The sequence below is a fragment of the Castanea sativa genome, chromosome 6, assembly GCF_040712315.1.
Source record: "Castanea sativa cultivar Marrone di Chiusa Pesio chromosome 6, ASM4071231v1".
NCBI classification, from domain to species: Eukaryota; Viridiplantae; Streptophyta; class Magnoliopsida; order Fagales; family Fagaceae; genus Castanea; species Castanea sativa.
Window position 1 is genome coordinate 16,482,963 of NC_134018.1, and position 24,222 is coordinate 16,507,184.

Consider the following 24,222-nt stretch of genomic DNA (forward strand, 5'->3'; position numbering starts at 1 on the left):
TCTGCAAGGTTTGCGTGTGTAAATTTTGGAATATTTATATTTTATTTTCATCTATGAGTAGAATGTGATGTTTATAGGAATTATAGTAAAAGTGCATTACCTGAACTATGCTAACCTTATTTATATGGTTAAAAATTAACTCTTTTTATTGAGATCATAGTCCTAGAGACTAAAGTCTAGGGTTAAGTTCTTTTGTTTTTGTATAGATAAATCGCTAGTGGTGGTGTGTAATGCTAACATTGAAAGATAATCACAAGCAGTATATGCAATTAGTGCCTTCCTAAGTCTAACACATTCTTTCTTCTATTTTTGCCCAATCAAAATTAATGCTTCCCCTATTTAACTTCAAGTGCATTAGTGCTTTCTTTTTGTTTTATTGAAGTCATTCATAATTTGCAGAGCTAAAGATAAAAATTATGTTAATGGAAAATTGTATTGATGATGTATGCAACGTGTGTACCTTGTTTTATATTTTTGTCTGTATATCTATTTTCAATGGAGTTTATTACTTATCAAAAATATATTTTTCGCTTTCCAATTTTGTCTTGAATGTAGTATTCGTGGGGAGCTCTTTGTTTCGCAAATTGCTTTTGGATGACTCCGATGAGGATGAAATGATCGAAAAAGTTGTCATGGATTCAACGTCACGACGTAAACGTCGTTCCTATATTAGATGTAACTATTTGGTAGGCCATGAAAGGTTTTACCTTGACTACTTTGCTGACTTACCAGTTTATCCAGAGAAAGTATTTTGGAGGAGATTTTGAATGAGCCGTTCTCTTTTTCTCAATATTATTTCTAAGGTAGAAGCTCATAATCTGTACTTTGTCCAAAAAAGAAATGGTGGCAAAAAGCTTGGGTTATCTTCCTTTCCAAAGATCACTACTGCACTCAAGATGCTTGCGTATGGAGTAATGGATGATTTTATGGATGAATATGTGCAGATTGGAGGAACTACTGCCCTACAGAGTTTGGAAAAATTTGTTACTACAGTGATTGGTATTATCTCTGAGGAAAATTTGAGAAAGCCAAATAATGAAGACATTGCTAGATTGTTGGCCCATGGCAAAAGACGTGGATTTCCAAGTATGTTAGGTTCAATTGATTGCATGCATTGGAAATGGAAAAATTATCCATGTGTATGGAAAAATTATCCATGTGTATGGAAATGTCAATATTATGGTCATATTCGTGAGGCAACTATTATTTTAGAAGTAGTGGTATCATATGATCTTTGAATATGACATGGATTTTTGGGTTACCTAGGTCAAATAATGATATTAATGTGTTAGAATGGTTACTTGTATTTTCTAAGCCAGCACAAGGACGTGCTCCTCCAGTTAATTACTCAATCAATGGTAATAACTACACAATGGGATATTACCTTGCTGATGGCATATATCCAAAATGGGCAACATTTGTAAAGACAATTCCAGCTCCACAAGGAGAAAAAAGAGAATTATTTGCAAAAGCCCAGGAGGCGTATAGGAAGGATGTTGAGCATGCATTTGGAGTACTACAGGCAAGATTTGCAATTGTTCGTGGACTTGCACGATTTTTTTGATCTTGAAATACTCCAAAAAATCATGAAAGCATGCATAATTCTCCATAACATGATTGTTGAAGATGAGCGAGATGAAAATGAAGCGGTAGACTTCGATTACGAACAAATTGATGAAATGAATAATCCTCCTATACAAGTGTCATGTGAGCATGCAAATGGATTTATGGCATTCATCCAAAGTCATGAACACATTAGAGACCAAGAAATTCATTCTCAAGTCCAATCGAACCTTATCAGTCATTTATGGCAATTACATGGTGAGTCGTAGGAACTTCAAGTGTGTGAGTTTTTATTGTATTTTCATATGAGTTATGTATGTGAGCTTTTTGTGAACTACATTGCTAGTTTAGTGTTGCTGAAAACTATGTAAGAACAGGTTTGACTTAAAAAGAGATTTCGGTTATGATTTGTTATTTTGCAGAATTTAGAATTTGGGATCATAGGTAGCCAACCACATGTGCTAGTCATATGATATGGTACCTATTGAAAGCTTTATTGAACAAATAAAGCATTAAGATGTTTTTAAAGTGTTTATATTTTTAGAGTGTTTGTTGAAAGCTTTGAGTTTTGTTGTGATTTCACAAACGGCCTTTACAGTTAAAAATTTTATTAGCCATTGCATTCCTACAAAAGGATTACAAAAGCTAGCACATTGTATGAATTATTTCCTCCAAGAACCATTTTTTGGTTTTACGGTTTTGGGTTTATTTGTTTCTCAAAAGAAGTTTACGATGCTAGTTAATGTTCTGCTTTCTCTGGTATCTCTTGCAGATTGTGAAATGGAAGTTGATTGGTGAAATTGCACAAGTATTGATTCAAAAACAAAAGGCTGAGCGCTGTGACACAACAACTTATCAGGTATGTTTGCCTGCTTGTGGGAAATTTAGGTTTGAGTTTAGCTTCTCCTACAAAGTAATTGTCAATTATGTGATAGTTTTCTCATGGTTTCTTCATATTATTTTGTTGCAATCTGTCACCAACATGTTTTTGCTAGCACACATATAATGGCTTCGGTGTTTGCTATTTTATCCTTCTTCATTGTTTTTATCTTTTCTTTTCTTTTTAAAAAAAGATATATGTATTGATCAAGTCGAATGTCTTTACTTTGTGGTCTTGATAAACTATTATTTCAAGGCATGTGATATTCTGGAGATTTTTTTGGATGATCAAGAACTGAATTTGGTGATTTTGTGGGATTTTGATTATTCGGTTTTACTGGGTTTTGGATTTTTTGAAGTGGGTTTTTTTATATTTTGTGGCCTTGATAATATTTCAATTGAGGGGAAGTGAAATATTGGAGGAAAGTTTGGGTTATTGTAATTAAATTTAGGTTAGTGTTTCTATTGGTGGTGGTGAAGATGGTGGAGACTGAGCTCGAAGAGGGAGAGGCTTGTTGTTCTTACATGGACAATGATCAAAACATCGATATTGATGTTGCTTTCTCTTACATTGTAAGGGATTTTATTGATGTTATATCTTGATCCTTTTATGGTGTGATCAATGCAAATTTGGTTGCTTTTTGAGAATTTGTGTTTGGATTTTGTTATCATAGGCTGCACTTGTAAGTGTTGGGTATGTTTTTAAAATTTAAAAGGAAAATAATTTTATTAAATGGTGGGTGCCACTTGGATTGCCATTGACCAAAATTAGTGGATGTGGTTTAAGAGAATTAAACTCACCAACCCCACCATCAGCTTTACCCCATAACCCACCGCCTTCTCTCTTTATTCACAAACAAAATCAGCCCCTCCAAAATATCAGTACTTTCCTTTCTCACTTTCACCTATCTCGCATCAACCAATTCAAATCTCTAGCAAATATTTCTACAATACCAGCAGATGTTGAAGGAAATAATTATGGAGTGCTTATATCACGGCAGATTCTCAAATTTTGTGTTGGGTTTTGTCAACTCTTTTGCTGAAAGTATTCCATTGGCTCTTCTATATAACCAAAATGTCATTCCTCTTCCAAATCAGTGAGAAGCAGAAAAAAAAATAGAGTTCATCTAATATACTATTCCCTCTATCTGTCTTCAATCTTTATATTGGGCATCCAATGACAAGTTCGAAGTTCTGTTTGTGAATGCACACTAATAGAACTGCCGTTGTATCCTGAAGAGCGACCGCCTGAGCCATTTGCAACGACGGAGTCATTCCAGTGGGGGCAAAATCGCTTCTTTAGGACAGCGGATTAAGTTTCGTGCCTCAGCTCAAATCGATAAGTTTATATCTCTCTACACTTTCATCTTATATCTCTAATCTGAATTGTATTTGTTAATTAATTTGGGAAATTTTCAAACCTTATTTCCAATAATCTAAAGAAGCAGTTTTTGCTCTTATTAATTAACATAATGTCTGTTGTTCCGGATATGTCAAAACATGAGCCTTTTGATGGAAATCACTATAAGAGGTGGTTTGAATGTATGTTATTCTATTTGGAAGCAATCCGTGTGAATTCTGTGTTGTTTGATGATTGTGTCCCTGCTAATATGGCTGAACCTGCACGTTCTACATCTACTTTGATTTATGAAAAGGATAATCGCATATGTCGTGGTCATATTTTGCATTATTTGTCAAACTCTTTATTTGATATTTACTGCTCTTATATGTTTGCAAAAGAAATTTGGGTAGCTATGAGAAAGAAATATTCAATTGAAGATGATGGGACTAAGAAATATATGGTGGGTAGGTTTCTAGACTGTAGGATGAGTGATGACAAACCCATCATGGAACAAGTCCATGAGTATCAGAATATTGTTCTTGAAATTCTTGCTGAAGGAATGGTCATTGATGATGCATTCCAAGCAACTGCTCTTATTGAAAAGCTGCCACCCTCATGGAAAGAATACAGAAATTATTTGAAACATAAGAAGCGTGATATGTCTTTAGAAGACTTAATTGTCCATATTCGAATTGAGGAATCAAACTGAGAAAATGACAAAATGACTTGGCAAGTGAATTCTCTTCTAAGGCCAATCTGGTTGAACAAAAGCAACCTGGAAAACCTTAAAACTTTCAGAAATATGCTAATGGGAAGGGCCCTAATAAGAAATTTGAGAAAAATGACAACAAATTTAAAAAGTATGATGGGGTCCATAAAAAGAAAAGGGGACCATGCTTTGTGTGTGGGAAAGTTGGGCATAATGCAGTCAAATGTAAGTTTAGGAAACGAGATCCTCTTTACTAGGGGTTTCCATGAGTCGGCCCAGGTCGGGTTTGTGCCCAACTCGAACTCGACCCGATAAACTTGAGTGGGAGAAATCAGAACCCGCAATTGACCCGTGTGGAGCTTCGGATTGGCCGGATCGGGTCTTGTCGGTTTCGGGTGCATATCGAGCGGTTTCGGGTTCACTACAGTGGGTCGAAATTTGGCCAGACCTCTACAGATCTAGCCGGATCTATCGAGATCTAGCCAATATTCCTCCATATCCTTCGAGATCTCGCTATATTTGTCGAGATTCGGCAGAATTTTGAGATTAGACTTACCAGTTTTTCGCCGGAACACGAGACTTGAACCGAGATCTCATTATATTTGTTGATGAATGTTCACATCGGGCACCAAGATCTCATTATATTTGTCGATGAATGTTCACATCGGGCGGGTTAGGTTCTTCGGTTTCTTAGGCAGTCAAACCGAGACTCAAACCGATCGTGGGTCTTCAAGCCAGCGACCTGCAGCCAACTGAACCACCACTCAGATCGAGCGGTTATCGGGTCAAAGATTGTCGGGCCGGTTGGATTCTTTAGGCCGGGTGGGTGCTGGACAACCCTACTCTTTACTGTAAACCCCAAGCAAACTTGACTGAGTCAAAGATTATAGTTGCTGTTGTTTCAGAGGTGAATCTTATCAACAACCTTTCTGAATGGGTGTCGAATACTGGGGCTACTAGGCATACCTGTACCAACAGAAACATGTTTGCGGAATATGAGGAAGTAAATGATGGTGAAAATGTCTTCCTAGGTGATGCACGCACTGCCAAGGTAGTGGGTAAAGGAAAAGTTCTTCTCAAATTGACATCTGGAAAAAAGTATTGCTCTTAATGCTGTCCTTCATGTTCCTGACATGCGTAGAAACTTAGCATTTGGGTTCTTGCTCAATAAAGCAGGACTAAAACTTGTATTTGAATCTAACGAGCTTGTCCTTAGTTGTAATGGGGATTTTGTGGGCAAGGGTTTCTGTCATGGGGGGCTTATTTGTACTTGATGTTGATTGTGAGAACATGAAATAATTCTAGTACCTCTTTTGCTTATTTGTACTTGATGCTGATTGTGAGAACATGAAATAAGGCTAGTACTTCTTTCGATCATATTGCTGATTAGTACTTCTTTTGATTATATTGTTGAGTCTTTGGCATTTGGCATGGTGGAATGAAACAAATGAGTTCAACTCCAACTCAACTAATTAAAAGTACTTGAAACGTGAAATATGTGTAGAGGCAAAACACTTTAAAAACTTTCAAATGGTTGAAAGGAGTCTTGGACTGTTAGAAGTCATCCATAGTGGCTTTAAATAAATAAAAAATTAAATTAAAATTAAAAAAAAAATTGGATTACAACTAGCTCTTACCAATGGCATAAAAAGCTTAATAAAGCTTTGGTTTCTGACAGAATTGTTGTGAACAAACTTGATAGATGTATCAATAAAAAACAAAATAAAAACCTTTTGGTGATGGTGATGGTGATGGTGATGTTTTCATGTGCCTATATGTGAATGACATGCTATTTTGAGTGTTGATATGAATTACTAAAGACCTTTCATTCTTTGATATGAAAAAACCTTGTACAAACAGATGTAACTTTGAATAAAAGGAAAAATAATAATAAAATTAGGAATCTTCTGTTGCGCAATCTGAGCATGCTAAATTATTGGTGGTGTGATACTTTTAATAAACTGTACACATCCTAACATTGCATATGTTGTTGGTAAAACCTTGTAGATATCTTGCCTATGAACATTTGAATGCTCCAACTTGTCTCTTGAGACATATGAAGGGCACCATGAACTTGGGCCTTACATCTACAGGGTGCTCAACAATATTAGAAGACTGTTGTGATACAAATTGGATATCAAATGATGATAAAACCTACTCCACTAGTGGCTATGTTTTCACCCTAGGTGAGGGAGCTATACTTTGTAAGTCTTCTAAACAAACATGTGATGATTGATCAACTATGGAATTTGAGTCTGTTACCTTAGAAAAAGGTAGGTATTAAAGTTGAGATATCTACTTGCTGAAATACTAATATCATCATATTATTGTATTTTGATTTACGAGCTATAAATATGTGTGGGAAAATTAAGCTTTATAATAGGAAGAAGAGGCATATGGGCCTAAGGCACAACATAGTGTGACAACTTATAAGTAATGATGTAATTGCCATGGAGTTTTGTGGTTAGAAAAGAATTTGCAGATCCTCTTACCAAAGGGGATAACTAGACAATTAGTCTATGATACATCGAGGGGGATGGGAACTAAGCCCATTGAGTGAATCACCCATGATGACAACCCAACCTTTGTTTAAAAGGTTCAATGGGCATTATGGAGAGATTCAAGATTGCACTATCAATTAGAATGAGATCTCATTGTCCCTCCCTATGGTGTAGATAGTGCTCACTACCAAACTAATGAGGTTGAGTTCTATAACTCTTAATGAATTCATAGCCTTTAATGAATTCACCTATGTGAGTATGGAGGTGGGGCCGCCTCCTATGAGAGTGAGGGCAAACTCTCTAGAAAAATCATGAAAATCCAAGTAGGGTGCATGGCCGAAACGCACCAAATCGAGAACTTGTCAAACGATTCACAAGATAAAGGTGTTTATATTCAGCAGTTTATGAATCTGGTTCAAGATCTTGTATCACCAAGAATTTGTAAACTCTAAAATATAAACACCAAGTGTTGATTCAAGTCCACAAAACATTAGCACTAATTCATCTTGTGACTACCCATTTTTTACTCTATAAAATAACTAAAATTTCAAAACATGTGGGGGATTGTTGGGTATGTTTTTAAAATTTAAAAGGAAACTAATTTTATTAAATGGTGGGTGCCACCTAGATTGCCATTGACCAAAATTAGTGGATGTGGTTGGAGAGAATTAAACTCACCAACCCCACCATCAACTTTACCCCATAATGCACGACCTTCTCTCTTTATTCACAAACAAAATCAGCCCCTCCAAAATATCAGTACTTTCCTTTCTCACTTTCACCTATTGATAGGCGAAAAACATATTGACCCATTGTGATGGATTAATTGATTAATTAGCCAAATTCAATTAATTAACTAATTTAACATGCAAAGCGTGGTAGCACAAACAAATCACCAATAAACTAAAGTGCAGTGGAAAATAAATTGACACGGCGATTTGTTTACGAATGGGAAAAATCTCCAAGGCAAAAACCCCACCGGATGATTTTAAGGTCACCACTCCCGAGAATCTACTATTATCACAACAAGCGGTTACAAGTAAAGGAATCCCAGTACCTTATACCAACCTACAGTTGAACCCTTACCCCAATACCCAATTGGACTTGTTCTATAGTGACAATCTCTCCTTTTCAATACACAGCTCTCAGTACGTGACTAACCAATTGCGTGGATCCTAGTACACGACTTCAATCACCAACCTGAGAAAGATGTTGGCTGCAAAGTTCTTCAGTTCATCCTCACAAGGAATCCTCACAATGAAGAACAAGAAGATGCTTGGTTACAAAACCCTATGGTGCAAAGACACAACAGCTTCTTCACAAAGAGATGAACTAGGGCAAACTTTGTCTTCGGTGACAAATTTACTTGAACAGACTTTGCTCAATGCTTGTGCAACTTGTGCTTACTTTGACGGCCTTTAAAATAATCCTTTTATATGTATAGGGTTATGAGAAAAGAAGGCCCAAAGACATGTCCACGGATTAGAATCAAAACAGTACTGAAAAATTGTTTTTCTTAAATCTCAACAGCTAGAGGTGCCGATGTGCTGTCGAGCAGCTGTTGAGCCACGGGGCTAGAATAGCTTCTTAAAGCTCGATAGATGCAGCCGTTGAACCAGCTGTCGAGCTTTAATGAAGAGCACTTCTCAGCTTGTTTCTTGGATAGACTTGTATAGTTTTAACACTTGATCTTGAAACCTTGTTTCTTGAAATATCAAAAACATTCTAGATCTACCCAATTACAAGTAAAATGCATTTTGTCAAAGGATTAGCCAATTACATAAAAGAATGACATATGTTCTTATTAAGTGAACCACATATGTCCTAACAATCTTCCCCTTTGGCAATCCGTGACAAAACCACAACAAACAAATGAACATATGAGAGAAGTCATAAATCACTTAACTCATACTCACTTGTTGGATACAATAAAATCTATCCTAACATAAACTCTTGAAAAACTTTGCAAGAAGAGAGTTCATGACAAGTAGACTTTGACAACCTGTATTTCTGAAATACTTTAAACAAAACACATCAATGCACCTTTGTGTGAAGCAGAAATAATAGATTGCATACAAAATAAAGAAACATGTGTATAAAGAAAGAAAAAAAAAAAACACATATAGAGGTAGGTGAATAAAAGATACATCATCATATATATATATACCACTTGAGAAACATCATGTATGAAAAAAAAGGTCACAAGACCTAGGTACAAGAACAATGTATCTCTAACAAGAAAGAAAAGAAAAGATACATGTAATCCTTATTACATCCCTAAAAAAAAAAAAAAAAAAAAAAACTCTCCCCCTATCAAAAATCTCCTAACTCTCCCCCTAAGAGTGACTACTCTCATATCCAAAACTACTCCCCCTTTTTGTCACGAGTGACAAATGGTAAGAGTGTCAAGTAGACATCTCGTCAGAACTGGAAGAGCTGGCATCTCCATCCTCATCATCATCATCATCGCTGGAACCATCATCAGGTGTCTTGGATGCCTCGGGAGGAGGAGAGGGAGACTCCACAAAACCACCAAGGCAAGCCTGCCGTCTAGCAATGCGGCCAACACAGGTGTTCACCTGATACATCTCTGTAGAAAGTGTATCAAGATGAGCATCCATGCGCTGAAGCTGCGCCATGATCGCATCCAAAGTCACACCTCCCGCTGAAGAAGAGGGAGCGGAGGTAAAAGGAGTGGGAGGAACTGTAGAACTGGACCGCCTCGCACGAAACTGCGCCTCGCTCCGTTTAACGGTAGCATAGTCAATGGCACACATAAAGGAGAAGTGGTCAGATAAAGGAAAAGGAATAGAAACATGGCATAAGATCCGTGTGATAGCAGAAGGAAAGATGAGCTTATCACAGGGAACCGTATCCCTATAAACATCTATCATAGAAAGGATAAAATGGAAAGATCCTCAAGAAGGGACAACAGAAAATGAGAACGAGACTCTGTAATGGAGTTGTAGTGAGAAAGAGGATACAACACAAAAGTCATCACCATGTTCAAGAATCTAGGACCTTTAGAAAAAGGTCGATATGATGTAAACTGATGCTCACCCCAATCAGCTAGACGCTCAAAAAAAGTAGAGATCATCTCGTCTTTGGACACAGTCCATAGATGCTCACAACCAGGGTAGTCAGGATGCGCAAACCTCAGAACACAAAGCACATCGGATACCAACTCCAGTGTGACGGCAATGCGCGTACCTCGAACGTGAGTATGAAAGAGAGGTATTGAAGGATCAGTTCCATGCATGTTGGAGTAAAACTCTTGAATTAGCACGGAAGGACATGTGACCGGGACGTCACACAGTGACTCCCATTCACGTCTGTGAATGACATTGGGAAGGTCAGTGTTGACAAAATTCGACAAGACAACTTGGCATTCCGAATGAACACCTCATTTAGAGAAGTTCTCCGAGAATTTCTTTTGGGCTTTCTTATCACGAAACCGGACAGAGGAGAGAGTAGGATCAGAAGACGAAGAGGCCCTAGAACGCAGAGGGTTCTGGACGGGAGCAGACTTACGTTTTGGTGCCATTGACGCACTAACGTAAACAAGAGAGAGAGGGGGAAGAAAGAAACACTCATAAAAGTTCCAACACAATTCAAATATTGCAGGTATATTGAAAAGAAAGAACGTATGCATGAAAAATGCATGAACATGTGACATGCCATATAAAAGACACCATGGGCTCCGCCCAATCCAATCCTACTAGCACACAATCAAATTGCACACATCTAAATGCATGATAATACAATTATTATGCTTAAGAGATGCAATGTATGAGATTTGAAACTCATTTAGGCAAAAACCCATTCCAAATTTTCACAAAAACTCAACGATTTTTAAAAACCACAAAAATTTTCAAAACTCAAAATCCTAGGTTTCAAAACATGAAATGCATGTATAATGAAAGAGAAGAGGCTTACCAAGAGAAGAAAATCTTGAAAATGCTTGAAGAAACCTTGAGGAGAGTGTATGAGTGAGAGAAAGTGAAAAAGGGGGGGGGGGTGAGAAAATAAAGCTATCGAAAGAGAGATCGAGAGAAATGAAGTCCAGATCGCATATAACCTATTTATAGAACCTCAGTAAATCTCGACAGATAGAGGTGTCGAGATAGGTGTCGAGGAAAAGACGTCGACAGATGCAACTATTGAGGAGGTGTCGAGGAACAAAACATCAGACACGAGTAAGAAGCTCGATCAATACAGAAGCTGTCGGGAATCTATCGAGAGGTCAGAAGGTTTCTCGATTGATCCAGAAGCTATCGAGAAGCTATCGAGATTGTGATAAGATGCAACTGAAAAGCTCGACAGATAAGACAGGTATCAAGAGGTGTTGAGAAGGTATCGAGAAGGCTTAAAAACAGTTTTTCAAAGAGGAGAAAAACACAGATGTGAATGCAATCAAACATGCAACTCAGCCAATGACCCAACCAACATTTTAACCTCTTAAAACATCTCTCAATTAACAAAGATTTAAGCATTTAGCTCCCAAAAACACACACACACACACACACACACACACACACACACAACAAGTCTAACCAATTTATATTTCAAAAACAAGTTAAGACAGTTTAGTGAGCATACATCAACACATGTAAACCTTGTGATGGCCAAATTACATTGTACCTACACATGTATCAAGAGTAGCAAAGAATATTTCGTGTTGTGTGTGAAAAACATCGCAAGATTGCATGAGTGTCTCAAGGTTATGATGATTTGACATATGAGAAAATTACTTTAACTCACACACAATCATAACTCCTATAACTCCCACATCTCCTAGAAAACACGCTTGCAATCATATTTAAAGCATTTTGTTCTTATTTCTTTTATTTTCTTTTATTAAGCAAACCATGCATGGGTATACAAGAGAGAGAAAAGAAATACCCAATTCTGTTAAGCTTTTGACATTACACTTTTACTATACCAAAGCATACAGATGTCATTGACATTGCACTTTTGCTATGCCGAAGTATACAGATGTCATCTCATGATTGGCGGGTAACAGTGGTGAGATGGTTATTTATGCCTTTCTCTTAAGAGTTTCTAGTCCTTCCCGTCAAAAAAAGTGATACGAGTGTTAAGTACAAGAGATCACTTAACCTTACTCATCACAAACAAAGAGCCACAAAGCTCACTTGCTTAGTTTGTGCATAAGAATGCTCATCTAAGCTACAAGAGATACAAAGTTTAGAAAACTCTGTTTCATGGCCATTTTAAGGTTCAAGGGAACCGATGTACACAAACACACACTGTTTTTGTATTTTTCTGAATTTTTCAATTTTTTATTTATTTTTGAATTAAAACAAAAACAACTAAAAACTGAAAAACTAATAACCAAAAACATGCAAGACAAAACAAAGCAAAGCATAAAAACTAGACTGACTCAAAACATTAAAGCAAAACACACAAGTAATGTAAAAACAAAAACAGAAGAAGAGAGAGAAAAAGTGATTAGATCACTTTCCTTCCACACCTTGGAAGAACCTTTCCTTTTTGCAAACCCTTGAACCGTCGGTGAGGGGGAAGAATTGATACTGTTCAAGTTTGAAAGGAACATGAGGGCTTTGAAAAGATCTCCAAGGGGAGCAAATGAGGACAGAAACTGATTCTGGTTCCCCGACACCAACATGCTGTTGTCATTTTGAGTGGCTAACCACTTATAGCAATTTGGTCGAGTATGACTAGCTGCTCCACAGTGATAACAAAGATGCTGCTTCTTTTGTTTAGGCCTTTGAGAGATAGCCTTCTTAGCTCTAGGGTTTTTAACTTCCTTCTTATCCTGTTTAGGGAGTGCTCCTAAAATAGATTTACCCTTATCTATGTTCTCACTAGCTAATTCAGTTTTAACATTAGTGTTCTCAATTTCAACATTATTGCTAGGGGAACAAAAACAATAGTACTAGCAGAAGCAATATTAGAGGAAGAGAAATCATACCCTAAACCTGTTCGATCTGAAGCAGATTTTTGAAAACCGAGCATCTCATTGAGCTTAGCACTTGAAGTCCTTTCTAGCTGAGCTCTGACTTGGAATAGTTCTGCCTCAAGCTTCTTAGTCTTCTCAGCCAAGAAGTTATTTTCAAAACTCAGTACTCCAATAGTTTGATTTGCTTCATCAAACTTTGTGGAAAGCTCTTCACGTTCAAGCTCCACATCACTAAGCTTCTTGGTGGTCAACCTATACAGCTTCTCGTGCTTTTCTGAGACCTTATATAATTTTGCATAGGCTATGTGAATGTCATCTTGATCATCCATCTTCTCAAACTTGGCTTCCACCAATTCCTCTTCTTCATCCACATCTTCAACAATACCTTCAGTAGGATTAACTGTGGCAATGAAGGCATTCAAGATTCCGTCATCCTCATTGTCAGAATCATCTTCAGGCTCGGTGTCGCTTAACATAACAGCAAGTGCCTTACTTTACCCAATCGTCTTGAGATACGTTGGGCATTCCTATTTCATGTGTCCGAAGTCTTGACACTCAAAACACTTAGGTCCTTTAGGAACAGTGTATTGACCACCATCCCTTGCATCCTTCTTTCCTTTGTCTTGACCCTTGAACTGAAAAGAACTGGATTGCCTACGGTCCTTATTGAAGCCTTTCCCATTGGCATTCTTCATGAACTTCTTGAATTGCCTAGTGATGTAGGACTTCATCTTAGAATCTTCATCGTCTGAAGAATCTTCCGTCTCACTGCTCTTGGCCTTCAGTGCCATATTCTTGCTCTTGCTCGTTTTTTCGATTCTAGACAAACCTAACTCGTAGGTCTGTAGATTTCCAACCAGCTCTGTCAAAGGAATTCTATCAATATCCTTCGATTCCTCAATTGCGGTGATCTTGGCATAAAATCTTTCGGGCAGAGATCTGAGCACTTTTCTCACAATCTTGGGTTTTGGGATAGTTTCTCCAAGATTAGAGGCAGAGTTCACTATGTCTTTGAGTTTTGCATAGAACTCATCAAATGACTCATCCTCCTCCATCTTTATCTCTTCAAAGCTTGTAGTGAGCCTCTACAGTTTCGAATCCTTGATAGCCTTAGTTCCTTCATAGGCTGTCTGGAGAATGGTCCATGCTTCCTTTACAGTTTTAGTGGAGGATATCTTCTTGAATTCCTCATTTGTGAATGCATTGAACAAAGCATTTAATGCCCTACTGTTGAAGTTTGCCGCCTTGATCTTTGCCTCATCCCAATCGGTCGGCGCTTCCTTTGGTTTGGTCTAGCCAATCTCTACAGCTTGCCACACCTTATTATCTAGAGACTGCAAAAAAGTTCTCATGCGTATTTTCCAGTATGCATAGTTAGTCCCATTAAATAAAAGAGGGATAACAAGAGATTGTCCTCTATCCATGACAACAGGAGTCAATGGATCACACACAAGGATTAAACTCTAATCAGAGTGTGCCCGCTCTGATACCACTTGATAGGCCAAAAAAGTATTGACCCCTTGTGATGGATTAATTGATTAATTAGCCAAGTTCAATTAATTAACCAATTTAACATGCAAAGCGTGGTAGCACAAACAAATCACCAATAAACTAAAGTGCAACGGAAAATAAATTGACACGGTGATTTGTTTACGAATGGGGAAAACCTCCAAGGCAAAAACCCCACCGGGTGATTTTAAGGTTACTACTCACGAAAATCCACTATTATCACAATAAGCGGTTACAAGTAAAGGAATCCTAGTACCTTATACCAACCTACAGTTGAACCCTTACCCCAATACCCAATTGGACTTGTTCTGTAGTGACAATCTCTCATTTTTAATGCACGACTCCTAGTACGCGACTAACCAATTGCGCGGATCTTAGTACGCGATTTCAATCACCAATTTGAGAAAAATATTGACTGCAAAGTTCTTCAGTTCATCCTCACAATGAAGAACATGAAGATGCTTGGTTACAAAACCCCTATGGTGCAAAGACACAGCAGCTTCTTCACAAAGAGATGAACTAGGGCAAACTTTGTCTTCGGTCACAAATTTGCTTAAACAGACTTTGCTCAATGCTTGTGCAACTTGTGTTTACTTTGACAGTCCTTAAAATAATCTTTTTATATGTCTAGGGTTATGAAAAAAGAAGGCCCAAAAACATGTCCACAAATTAAAATCAAAACAGTACTAAAAAACTGTTTTTCTTAAATCTTGACAGCTAAAGGTGTCGAGCAGCTGTCGAGCCACGCGACTAGAACAGCTTCTTAAAGCTCGATAGATGCAGCTGTCAAGCTTTAATGAAGAGCACTTCTCAGCTTGTTTCTTGGACAGACTTGCATGGCTTTAACACTTGATCTTGAAACCTTATTTCTTGAAATATCAAAAACATCTTAGATCTACCCAATTATAAGTAAAGTGCGTTTTGTCAAAGTATTAGCCAATTACATAAAAGAATAACATATGTTCTTATTAATTGAACCACATATGTCCTAACACCTATCTCACATCAACCAATTCAAATCTCTAGCAAATATTTCTACAATACCAGCAAATGTTGAAGGAAATCAAAGAGATAATTATGGAGTGCTTATATCACGACAGATTCTCAAATTTTGAGTTAGGTTTTGTCAACTCTTTTGCTGAAAGTATTCCATTGGCTCTTCTATATAACCAAAATGTCATTCCCCTTCCAAATCGGTAAGAAACAGAAAAAAAAATAAAATAAAAAAAAGAGTTCATCCAATACACTATTCCCTGTATCTGTCTTCAATCTTTATAAAGCATCCAATGACAAGTTCGAAGTTCTATTTGTGAGTGCACATTAACAGAACTGGCGTTGTATCCTGGAGAGTGACCACCTGAGCCATTTGCACCGACGGAGTCAATCCAGTAGAGGCGAAATCGCTTCTTTAGGACAGCGCATTAAGTTCCGTGCCTCGGCTCAAATCGATAAGTTTATATCTCTCTACGATCCATCATCTTATTTCTCTAATCTAAATTGTATTTGTTAATTAATTTGGGCAATTTTCAAACCTTATTTCCAACAGTAAGCTTGAGCAAAAGTCCTAAACAAAGAATGAAAATAAAATAAAAATAGAACTGGAATGTGAACTAGTGATTAATGGTTGGGTGGTCTTGAGAATTTTAATGGATTATTTAATGCCACATGCACTGGAATTTTATTTCCTTTTATTTGTTTGCTGAGATAACTAAGGAAAATGTTTGGTTTTCATTGTTCATGTACTGGTTTTTCATTTTACAAAGGACTCATGTCAACAAATTGTTGGATTGGGAGGATTGAGACTAGGTTAAATCAAGGAATTGTTTCAAGGATTATTACTATTGATGTGTAGTTTATCAATCAAAAAGATTTGTCAGTTTTATTTCTTTCTTTTCTCTTTACCTGCATTTTGTTAGCTAGCAAAATAATTTAGAAATTAGTTGAATAATAGCATCTTCTTTTCTATTATTTCTGTTTGAGTCTAGAGACATTGTTGGTCTTGTGTTTTTAGGGTTCATACCAATGCTGGTCTTCGTTAGATGCCCCAAGTGATTTACAAATTTTTTTGGCTTAATTAATAGTTCAATTGATGTGATTTTTGCTGGACTTTAAGATAATGTGATACTACTTATCCCATCTATATTGGATATTGTTTCTGCCGGTTTTAATTTAACAGCTGTTTTTTCCTCTACACCGGTTTTAATTTAACTGCTGTTTTTTCCTCTGCACTGGGTAGCTGCTGGATTTCTGCACTGGATAGCTGCTGCCAGCAGAGTGTGGGCTGCTGTTTTCTAATTCTGCACTGGTTTAATTTAACTGCTGTTTTTTCCTCTGCACTAGTTTTTCTGCACTGGGTAGCTGCTGGATTTCTGCACTGGATAGCTGCTGCCTGCAGAGTGTGGGCTGCTGTTTTCTTATTCTGCACTGGTTTTAATTTAACCGCTAGTTTTTCCTCTGCACTGGTTTTTCTGCACGGGTTAGCTGCTGGATACCTGCTGTCAGCAGTGGAGCATCAACAACTAATGCAGCAACTCAAGAAGCCTTAGTGGAAGCTGCTGTCAAAGCTAAACGGCTTTGTAATTTTAGTTGCACACCTAGTTGGCAGGAAAAAAGTATGGTTGCTGACATCTCAAACTTAAAGCAACAGGGGTTGTGTTGCAAAGTCCTTATTTGTTTCTCACCTTTGTTTTTTTTTACCTACTCGCCTTTGAGTAATGAGAAACTTGGATTTCCGACTTTGTTTTTCTGTAAGGGAAAAAAAAAAAAAAATCTTTTTCTAAAACTCTACTTATGTTTCACATTTGTTTCCAATAATAGTTGGTGTTATCTATTTTGTTTGTAGTGTGTGAAGACTATTAAAAGGGAGAAACAATATAAAACTTTTACTCCCTTTTTCAAGAAAAACAAGGAAACACACATATTAAAAGCCAGTAAGTATCTTAAATTGATACAAAATTTCAACAATATAAATGAAAATGGATATGTTCCATTTAAATTAATAAGTGATCATCCTATTATTGTTTCTCTGATAAATGATGCTAGTGTTTTATGGATTCTTATCAATTATTGAATGCTAAGAGAATGAAATCCAAAAAAAAAGCTAAGAATAATTCTCTCTAATACTACTTTGCAGTAATGTTGCAAGGTACTTGTGGAACAATTTTCTTGGGGGCCAATCAGAATCACGTCCATTAGGCGATGATGTTCTAGATAGCATTGACTTTGATATTGAAGGAGGCACAACTAAACATTGGGACGAGCTTGCAAGGTGTTAAATATATTATTAGCAACGCGATATGTGATATCATGTTATATATGCTAGAATGGATGCAGAAGAGGAAGCATAGAATGGGAACATCAAGAACACGAGGGTTACGTGGTTTAGCCTTGTTGGCCTACATCCACAGATGAATCCCTTAAGGGTTACATCTTTATTGTATGAGAGTGTAGCATAATAACCTGTGTTACAATGAACCCTAACATGTGTATATATAGGAGACTAAACCCTAGACTACTAGTACAAATAGGAGTGGGCTTGAGCCTATTACTTTGGGCTAATATGTCTAATATATCTCTAACACCCTCCCTCAAACTCAAGGCGGAAGCTCGATGAAGGCTTGAGGTTGGATTAGCATGAGAAGATTCCATAAAGATGCCTTAAAGAAAGCCTTTGAAGAAACCACAATGAATAATATGCCAATTGACCAATTTTGGAGTTTCAAATGAAGAAATGGAGTCCAAAATTGGATTCTACGCGAAAAACTGAGCAAGATAGGCCATTTCGAAAATTTTGACTTTTGGTTAAAGGTCAACACAAAAGTCACAGTCGAACTTGGTCAAAGTCAACGGTAAGTCAACAGTACAACGTCAGTGTGATCTGGGTTTCCGGGTCAATTCCGGTTTGGGTCACGGATCTAAGCTGCGATAAGGATGATGTCACCTAATGACGTGGTGCTAATGTGGACGATGACGTGGCTAGGGCTTACGTGACTGCTGACGTGGAGTGATGACGTCACCAGATGCATCAGCAGAGATTCTTCGGCGCATGCGAGTATTCACCGACGTGTGGAGGAGAGTTTAGAAAACATTCGGCGCGTGTAACATCCGATGACCTCCATATTTTATAGGTTTGTAGATCGGCGGGCTACAAGGCCATCAGGGCGGCACGTGTAACCATAGGAGGATTTGAACCTAAGAAATCTGCAACGACGAGTGGAGAAGTTGGTCGAAACGGCTTAAGTGCGTGGAGGCGCGTGCAGCGTTTAGTGGAGACCGGACTTTTGGGTTTTTCTTGGAGGATGCTGTGGAGCATGTCTGTGTGGTTCGTTTTGTTAGGCGAAGGCTTGATGTGCACAATTCTGAGAAGTTAAGTCACGACTTGCTTGGTTGTTGGATTTTGACACAGCACTGAGCCATGGTTGCTGCGAGATGCTATGGAGTCTAGATCCAGCAGACAAACATGTGTGACTAACATGTGTGACTTTAGATGGTGGTGTGCACATGAGAAACTTCTTTGCTGTGTAGAGATGTTTGTTTGATGCCAAGAACGAAGTTTGGCTCTGATACCTTGTTAAATATATTATTAGCAACACAATGTGTGATACCATGTTATATATGCTAGAGTGGATGCGGAAGAGGATTACGTAGAATGGGAACATCAAGAACATGATGATTACATGGTTCAACCTTGTTGGCCTACATCTACGGAGGAATCCCTTAAGGGCTACATCTTTATTGTATAAGAGTGTAGTACAATAACCTGTGTTACAATGAACCCTAACATGTGTATATATAGACGACTAAACCCTAGACTACTAGTACAAATAGGAGTGGGCTTGAGCCTATTACATTAGGCTAATATGTCTAATATATCTCTAACACAAGGGCCCTATCAGGATTTAGCCAACAAAACAAGGTCTACTTAATTAACAGCAGCTCCACAATGTTCCCAGGATTATAACTAACAAATACGTTCATGGTAGTTGAAGGAAAAAAACTTTATAACTATCAGGTACATGGTAGTTAATTGAAAACATAAAGAAAGAATAAAATAAACATAAAAAAAGAATATTTAAATAAAATGGTAAAATAATACAACCTTTGATGTTAGGTGTATTATAAAGTGAGTTGTTAAAATGAATGAAGTAATTTTTTGAGATGTTAAATGTTATATTTTATAGCATTCTTGATGAGGATGCTCCTATAATTTATAATAGGAGATGCCTGCACAAGCATACTCGTTACATCCCAACTATTTTTCATTTTATATATATAATGAATTACAGTTGGGCTTTAATATTATTTTATTTTTTGGAAGGTGACATGTCTGTATTAAGATTGCCTTTTCGATGAAACTAGTTGGGAATCATGTTATATATACATACATACATACATACATACATACACACACACACACACATATATATATATATATATATATATATATATATATTTTGATGATCTTATAGTTTCTCCAAAATATATATATATTGATGATCTAATATCATGATATCTTTTTTTTAAACCTGAGGTAGCTCATAAGAGCAAGTTTACCCAAAAAAAAGGCATTTTCTACTTCCATCTATGGATCAAATTTAAGATTCTTTAAGCTTATCTAATAATAACTCTAGAAATACAAATAATTTTTACAAAATATTTCACAACTATTAAAGTATTAATTTTTTAATAAAAAAATGTTACGTTCACAATATTTTCATAACGGATCTTAAGTGGTGAATTGTTACTGTTTCTAGTTTATATCCACCACTTGAATTACTCTTTTACTTACTAATAATGACAACCTGTCACTTAAAATTTGTTGTGAAAGTATTGTAAAAATATTGTGAACATAACATTTCTCATTTTTAATAGTAGATAAAAAATATAATAAAAAAGTAGTGTCAATGATGAGTCTAAATAAAAACTATAAAAACTTACCAACTCAATTATTGTGAAAATTTTCCATAAAAAAAAAAAAAAACTGTTGTGAAAATTATTGTGTATTTAGCATTACTCTCCCTAGAAAGGCTTTTATGGTTCAAATTTGAGGTCCAATTTTATGCTCATTAACTTTGCTAAAGCTAATTTGATACAATGGCTCCACACGTATTATAGGTATGTCTCACTCCTGTTTCCTAATTATAAAAAGAAAATTTAAAATAACAAAACTATTGACGAAAATATAAAATACAATAATCACCTTCAAACGTTTACTTTAGTTAGAGGTAGTTTGGCATTTGATGAAAACGCCACGATCAGTTAAACATCCTGTAAGAGCAGTGACTGTGCTTTGTATCACACTCAAGGCTATCACATAAGAGAAATGAAAGCCTGAAATAAAGAGCTGAACGTGGGAGAGTGTGTGGATCCTTGCTCTAGTACATGATACAAATGGAAAATTGAAGCCCAATTGGTTAGGTCGGACCTTTCATGATCAAGGAAATTCTACTTATCAACTTGCCCAATGGACAAATGGAAACTTGTTTACCGAACGCATCAATTGGACTAACTCAAGAAGTATTTTGTGAAAAAGTCCTCTAGGTTGAAAACCTGAAACAACACCACCGGTCTCCCTTGGTGCGATAGTCACTCTACAAGTATAAATGCTTGTAGAGTGTGGGAGACGCAAGGGTCGGGGTTCAAGTCTCTAGAAGGAGCTTCACACATATATACACTTAGATTAGGCTAAAGTAGAAATTCTATCTTGTAAAATAAAAATAAATTAATTAATTAATTTTTTTTTTTTTTAAAAAAAAACGAAACAACAGCCTACTTGCTATGTATGAACAATTAATGGTATGAATTGACGTGAGAGAAGCATAGTTGCCCACCCGCTGCGTGCAAATAAGAGATGTTAGTAATATTAAGCCTGGCTAAACCCTATGAGTATACCCGTAGTTGACTCGAAACAATCCAAAATAAGGAGTTTTGAATCTTTGAAACTCTTGATAAAAGAGGGTAACTTATGGTAAAGGGTTACAACCATGGGCGGAGCCAAGGGATCAAGGGGCGGCTATGCTAGTATTAGTTTAGTATAACTTACCCTAAGGCACTTATAACATATACTGTATGATTCTTTTTCTTCTTCATTGGTGAATTTTTTATGTATTTTTTTTGTTAAAACTATTCCCTATTAAATGAATAAATGGTTTTGGGAGTTTTAAACCAAAACAGTCCTTGTATAGAATGAATTTTTCAATCTACGTTTGGATGAGATTATTTTCATTGGCCTATTTTATGAAAAAAAAAAATTAATTGGATAAATGCACAAGTATATCTAGAAAAGGTGAGGTCTTTTTAAATAAAAAATAAAAAAAAATATCTATACATTAGTTAGAGATAAAAATAAGTTGGCATGTCAATCTAAAATAAACAAACCAATACTATAATTATACCAAAATTTCCCGTAAGTTGTAATTTTTTTTTAAAAGAGTTTCAACTTATGATATCCGTTCCTAATAATAGCTTTTTATCATCAAACCAAGACACCAATTGGTTTTTGCAAAACACCAATCAGTTTTTAGTATAGGCAAAGATAGAACCTCAAATCTTTTCTTCAACCATCAAAGATTTTGTCAGTTGAGCTAACTGAAACCCACTCCCGTAAGTTGTAATTGATATCTAACAACTGAATACCTTTCCATGTATAAATTGTATAAATGTACAAGTGTCTCTAGAGAAAATGTGAGTTTTTTTAAAAAAAATTAAAAATAATATTAAAAAATCATTAGTTAAAGTAAAGAAACCAATACTATAGCTTTACCAAAATTTACTTAAGTTGTCAATGAATCTAACAACTAAAAACCTTTCCAAGTAGAATTATGACTTGAAAAATATGGATTATTCATGTGAATTTATATTGTTGATTTTCTAATATAATGAACATGTCATTTAAATTGTGGATTTTCTTGTATTCAAATATATTAGCATTCACATGAATACATTATTGTTTTTCAAATTAATCTTCAATATGATATGTATATGTTCACATACATGTGCATCCATGCGCATGTTAAATGTAAATTTTGCGCTCTTAAAGTAAAATTCTAGCGCTACCGCTAGTAATAACATTTGGCAAATATCAAAACTATTAGGAGGCCAGCGGGGGATGGTTCAATTGGTAAAGCTTGGGCACTTCGTTTAACTTACCTAGGTTTGAGTCTTGTTGCCAGCAGTCCTTAATTAGTGGGCATTCACAAGGGTTGGCCTACGGGTCTTAACTTGAACGAATTGCCTGGGGGCTGGCGTAGCTTAGCTAAACCCCATTTTTTCTTACCAAAAAAAACTATTAGGAGGGTTGTGACCTTTCATGAAGGGATGGACTTATGTGTATAAATACAACAATACACATTGTAATTAGATAATCAATTTTTTTTGGGGTAAATGAAAAAATGGGTAGGTAGCGCAACCTGAGTTGACGTTTTTCATCTAAGCATTATCATAGTGGCACACCCTATTCACTGGGCTCAACTTGCGAGAGCAGGGAATCCAGGTAATTAGATTGGTGTTGTAAAGAACAACACACAAGAATATATTTTTGTCAATTGTCATCAATTTCTATTAGTACTTTTAGGATGTGGATATTGTGTGTTTTGTTCTTGTAACAAGAATCACCATGCAAGTCTCGTTAATATTTTGTTAGTGATAGATAACATGTGACAATATAGAACACTTACACAAATCTTGTGTTTCTTTTTTTATCATTTCCATTATCCATCGACTTGGTTATGAAGGTCAACTATAGTAAGTTGTACAACATAACCAATATGTACATTATTTTTTGGGGGGAGCTCCATAGATTAAATATAAATAGTAGAGTTAGGAAGACATAGCCTCTCATAATACATGCTCAAATTGTCATAAAGTAACAATATAGAGATGTTCGTGTTAGGAGTAGTGCCTTAAAATCTCATTTGTGTGACATCTTTTGATTAATAAAAGCATTTTATTTTTTTAGACTATTTGTGCATGACCTTTTTAGACACTACATATAGTCCATAAGATACATTGTATGTGAATTTAGGTATGAAAATGAGATTTGCATACAGAATATTTAAATCACAAGTTCCTTGTAAACTCATAAATCCTAGTTCGTAGTCGATGATAAAGTTGGGTATTTCATCAGTGAAAACTATAAAATGTCAACTATGATAATATGTTTTGATTATGGAGGTTGAGACTTCTGATTGATATGCTAGTGTGTCTCAAAGTTTGGGATACACTGAATTGATCACTGTGAGATTTTTTGTTTTGCCAATTACTATCACTTAAACAAATAAATCTTATGACTACTATTTGCATTAACTCTCAATCTTGAAAGGAATGTGAACTCAAATGTGAAATGTTGGTTACTTTGATGTATGTCAGAGTGAGATGTTGTACAGTCAAAACCTTAGCGCATTGAATAATCGCATGTAGTGTGTTATGAATATTGTTCCCCAAAATAGAATCCATAATCTTAATAAGAGACACGAAACATCTCATTGGGATAGATTTAATAAGAATTGATTATTTAGAATGTTAGGCCTAACGATTTTAGTAAGGAGTTATTAAAATTTATATTCAGTAGAATTAGATTCCACAAGAATATAGGATTAATCATGAAATTAAATTAGGGACTCTGTAAAGTTGTGATTAACAACTATCTTGTGTTGCTTTAATTCCATGCCAAATTTGATTGTATTTTTATTCAATCTTTTGTACCCTATATTTTATTGTAAGGGTTGTGTGATAGAGAGAGAGTGTGTGAAGACTCAAGCATTTGAAGACAGAAGAGTTT

The 24,222-nt window shown here is 36.1% G+C and overlaps 1 protein-coding gene across 1 annotated transcript; it reads left to right on the plus strand.

The window, feature by feature from the left end:
• The first annotated feature begins 3,914 nt into the window (after positions 1-3,914).
• On the plus strand, positions 3,915-4,493 carry LOC142639538 (uncharacterized). Its single transcript, XM_075813699.1, has one exon. It carries the CDS (start codon positions 3,915-3,917, stop codon positions 4,491-4,493), a length of 579 nt encoding a protein of 192 aa, XP_075669814.1.
• Positions 4,494-24,222: the final 19,729 nt, after the last annotated feature.